The sequence below is a fragment of the Terrapene carolina genome, unplaced genomic scaffold (assembly GCF_002925995.2).
Source record: "Terrapene carolina triunguis isolate 2854851 unplaced genomic scaffold, T_m_triunguis-2.0 Scaffold27993, whole genome shotgun sequence".
Classification (NCBI taxonomy): Eukaryota; Metazoa; Chordata; order Testudines; family Emydidae; genus Terrapene; species Terrapene triunguis.
This window is the reverse complement of record NW_020692344.1, coordinates 1-4,636: the sequence shown is the minus strand read 5'-3', so window position 1 is coordinate 4,636 and position 4,636 is coordinate 1. Positions and strand designations below refer to the sequence as shown.

The window sequence follows — 4,636 nt, the reverse complement described above, 5'->3', positions numbered from 1 at the left end:
TGCTGGGAGTGTAACCGACCTGCGGATGGCGTGGCTCACAGAGGTCTCGTTGTGGCTGGCCACGATCAGCTGGCACTGCTGCCCATCCCGTGCCACCAACTCCAGCAGCAGGTCCAGACAGTGCTGGTAGCTGCAATACAGAGCGCCGGCGTGGGCCCGGGACCCTGGCGTCCTGCCCCCCAATCTCACACGGCGCCGGCCCGGGACCCCGGCGTCCTGCCCCCCAATCTCACACGGCGCCGGCGTGGGCCCGGGACCCTGGCGACCTGCACCCTCAACCTCACCCCCGCCCGGGGGTCATTTCTCCTCCGGTTCAGCATGAGACCCAGGCGTCCTGCACCCCACCACACATGCACACAAACCATGGGGTCACCACAAGCCCACCAGCTTCCTGTTGGGGTCAAGGCACCAGGGGCTGGGAGGGAGCCAGATATCCAAGCCCCTACCCCACTCACCTGTGGTTGGTGGCCTCCCAGGTGGGGTGCAGAGGGTCAGGGTATCCCCCCTCCCGCGCCAGCCGCCGCTCCTGCTCCAAGTAGGCTCCACGCACCAGCTTCACCCCGAAACAGAAGCCCCGGCGCTCGGCCAGCACCGCGTCCGCGCCAAGCCGCACCAGGCAGTCCTGCGAGAGCAGCGCCAGGCTCAGGGGACGGGCCTTGGGGGGAGACTGGACAGGGGGTGCAGGGGAGGGGCGGGGGGAGGCTGGTCAAGGGGGTGCAGGTGGGGGCAGGAGTGGGGGCGCAGGCCAGGGGGTGCAGGCCGGGGGAGGAGGGGCTGGAGGAGGCTGGCCAAGGGGGTGCAGGTGGGGGCACGGGAGGGGCAGGGGGGAGGCCAGCCCTGGGCATGCAGGCCGGCCCAGGGGTTGCGGCGGGGGCTTTGGGGGCACTCTGGCCAGGGGGTGCAGGCTGGGGGAGGCTGGCCCAGGGGGTGTGGGCCGGGGTGGGGTTGGGGTACCTGCAGGTAGCACTGGTAGGTGTTCCACACCCAGGGCTGGGCGCGATTCCAACGTCCCATCAGCGCCAGGGTGACAAGCGTCAGCGCGGGGTTCACGTAGGTGTACTCGGCGTCCACCAGCACCCGCACCCCCGCCTCCACCGCCCGCTGGGGGGAGACACAGTCAGACCCCCGGTACACCCGCACCTCCACCGACCGCTGGGGGCAGATGCAGTCAGACCCCTGGTACCCCCTACACCCGCACTCCCGCCTCCACCGTCCGCTGGGGGGAGACACAGTCAGACCCCCGGTACCCCTGACACTCGCACTCCCGCCTCCACCGCCTGCTGGGGGGAGACGCAGTTAGACCCCCAGTACACCCGCACTCAGACCCCCAGTACACCCGCACTCCCGCCTCCACCGCCCGCCGGGGGAAGAGACACAGTCAGACCCCCGGTACCCGCACCTCCACAGCCCACTGGGGGGGGAGACAGTCAGAACCCCGGTAGGAGGAGGAGTGCTAGGCAGAGATGGGCTCCACCTAACGAAGAGAGGGAAGAACATCTTTGCAATCAGGCTGGCTAACCTAGTGAGGAGGGCTTTAAACTAGGTTCACCGGGGGAAGGTGACCAAAGCCCTGAGGGAAGTGGGGAAATGGGATCCTGGGAGGAAGCACAAGCAGGAGAGCGCAAGAGGGGAGGACTCCTGTCTCATACTGAGAAAGAGGGACGATCAGTGAGTTATCTTAAGTGCCTATACACAAATGCAAGAAGCCTGGGAAACAAGCAGGGAGAACTGGAAGTCCTGGCACAGTCAGGGAACTATGATGCGATTGGAATAACAGAGACTTGGTGGGATAACTCACATGACTGGAGCACTGTCCTGGATGGATATAAACTGTTCAGGAAGGACAGGCAGGGCAGAAAAGGTGGGGGAGTTGTGTTGTATGTAAGAGAGGAGTATGACTGCTCAGAGCTCCGGTATGAAACTGCAGAAAAACCTGAGAGTCTCTGGATAAAGTTGAGAAGTGTGAGCAACAAGGGCGATGTCGTGGTTGGAGTCTGCTATAGACCACCAGACCAGGGGGATGAGGTGGATGAGGCTTTCTTCCAGCAACTAGCAGAAGTTACTAGATCGCAGGCCCTGGTTCTCATGGGAGACTTTAATCACCCTGATATCTGCTGGGAGAGCAATACAGCGGTGCACAGACAATCCAGGAAGTTTTTGGAGAGTGTTGGGGACAATTTCCTGGTGCAAATGCTGGAGGAACCAACTAGGGGCAGAGCTTTTCTTGACCTGCTGCTCACAAACAGGGAAGAATTTGCTTCCAACAAGGGGAAGCAAAAGTGGATGGGAACCTGGGAGGCAGTGACTATGAGATGGTCGAGTTCAGGATCCTGACACAAGGAAGAAAGGAGAGCAGCAGAATACGGACCCTGGACTTCAGAAAAGCAGACTTTGACTCCCTCAGGGAACAGATGGGCAGGATCCCCTGGGAGAATAACATGAGGGGCAAAGGGATCCAGGAGAGCTGGCTGTATTTTAAAGAATCCTTATTGAGGTTGCAGGAAAAAACCATCCCGATGTGTAGAAAGAACAGTAAATATGGCAGGCGACCAGCTTGGCTTAACAGTGAAATCCTTGCTGACCTTAAACGCAAAAAAGAAGCTTACAAGAAGTGGAAGATTGGACAAATGACCAGGGAGGAGTATAAAACTATTGCTCAGGCATGCAGGAGTGAAATCAGGAAGGCCAAATCACACTTGGAGTTGCAGCTAGCAAGAGATGTTAAGAGTAACAAGAAGGGTTTCTTCAGGTATGTTGGCAACAAGAAGAAAGTCAAGGAAAGTGTGGGCCCCTTACTGAATGAGGGAGGCAACCTAGTGACCGAGGATGTGGAAAAAGCTAATGTACTCAATGCTTTTTTTGCCTCTGTCTTCACAAACAAGGTCAGCTCCCAGACTGCTGCACTGGGCAGCACAGCATGGGTAGGAGGTGACCAGCCCTCTGTGGAGAAAGAAGTGGTTCAGGACTATTTAGGAAAGCTGGACGAGCACAAGTCCATGGGGCCGGATGCGCTGCATCCGAGGGTGCTAAAGGAGTTGGCGGATGTGATTGCAGAGCCATTAGCCATTATTTTTGAAAACTCATGGCGATCGGGGGAGGTCCCGGATGACTGGGAAAAGGCTAATGTAGTGCCCATCTTTAAAAAAGGGAAGGAGGAGGATCCGGGGAACTACAGGCCAGTCAGCCTCACCTCAGTCCCTGGAAAAATCATGGAGCAGGTCCTCAAGGAATCAATTCTGAAGCACTTACAGGAGAGGAAAGTGATCAGGAACAGTCAGCATGGATTCACCAAGGGGGAGTCATGCCTGACTAACCTAATTGCCTTCTATGAGGAGATAACTGGCTCTGTGGATGAGGGGAAAGCAGTGGATGTGTTATTCCTTGACTTTAGCAAAGCTTTTGATACGGTCTCCCACCGTATTCTTGCCAGCAAGTTAAAGAAGTATGGGCTGGATGAATGGACTGTAAGGTGGATAGAAAGCTGGCTAGATCGTCGGGCTCAATGGGTAGTGAGCAATGGCTCCATGTCTAGTTGGCAGCCGGTTTCAAGCGGAGTGCCCCAAGGGTCGGTCCTGGGGCTGGTTTTGTTCAACATCTTCATTAATGATCTGGAGGATGGTGTGGACTGCACCCTTAGCAAGTTTGCAGATGACAATAAACTGGGAGGCGTGGTAGATACACTAGAGGGTAGGAATCGGATACAGAGGGACCTAGACAAATTAGAGGATTGGGCCAAAAGAAACCTGATGAGGTTCAACAAGGACAAGTGCCGAGTCCTGCACTTAGGACGGAAGAATCCCATGCACTGCTACAGACTAGAGACCGAGTGGCTAGGCAGCAGTTCTGCAGAAAAGGACCTAGGGGTCACAGTGGACGAGAAGCTAGATATGGCATTTGGGGCTGTATAAGTAGGGGCATTGCCAGCAGATTGAGGGACATGATCATTCCCCTCTGTTCGGCATCGGTGAGGCCTCATCTGGAGTACTGTGTCCAGTTTTGGGCCCCACACTACAAGAAGGATGTGGAAAAATTGGAAAGAGTCCAGCGGAGGGCAACAAAAATGATTAGGGGGCTGGAGCACGTGACTTATGAGGAGAGGCTGAGGGAACTGGAATTGTTTAGTCTCCAGAAGAGAAGAATGAGGGGGGATTTGATAGCTGCTTTCAACTACCTGAAAGGGGGTTCCAAAGGGGATGGATCTAGGCTGTTCTCAGTGGTGGCAGATGACAGAACAAGGAGCAATGGTCTCACGTTGCAGTGTGGGAGGTCTAGGTTGGATATTAGGAAACACTATTTCACTAGGAGGGTGGTGAAGCACTGGAATGGGTTACCTAGGGAGGTGGTGGAATCTCCTTCCTTAGAGGTTTTTAAGGCCCGGCTTGACAAAGCCCTGGCTGGGATGATTTAGTTGGGGTTGGTCCTGCTTTGAGCAGGGGGTTGGACTAGATACCTCCTGAGGTCCCTTCCCACCCTGATATTCTATGAGTCTACCCCCGACACCCACACCCCTGCCTCCACCGCCCGCTGGGGGGAGACATGGTGAGAGCCCCCCCCCCCAAGCTCCTGCGCGTGGCCCCAGCTCTGACCTGGGTGACCCCGTCCAGCCGCAGCAGGGAGGCCTGTAGGTGCCGGTTCT

At 57.0% G+C, this 4,636-nt stretch overlaps 1 protein-coding gene across 1 annotated transcript; it reads right to left on the bottom strand.

Annotated features, from left to right (window-relative positions):
* Positions 1–6: 6 nt before the first annotated feature.
* On the bottom strand, positions 7–4,630 carry LOC112124079 (hydroxyproline dehydrogenase-like; the record flags this gene model as incomplete). The annotated part of the gene is made up of 4 exons (XM_026662501.1): positions 4,587–4,630; positions 955–1,152; positions 456–622; positions 7–130 (listed from the first exon to the last, which is right to left on the bottom strand). Coding segments are annotated over exons 2-4 (351 nt in total), but the record flags the coding sequence as incomplete, so codon positions are not given.
* Positions 4,631–4,636: the final 6 nt, after the last annotated feature.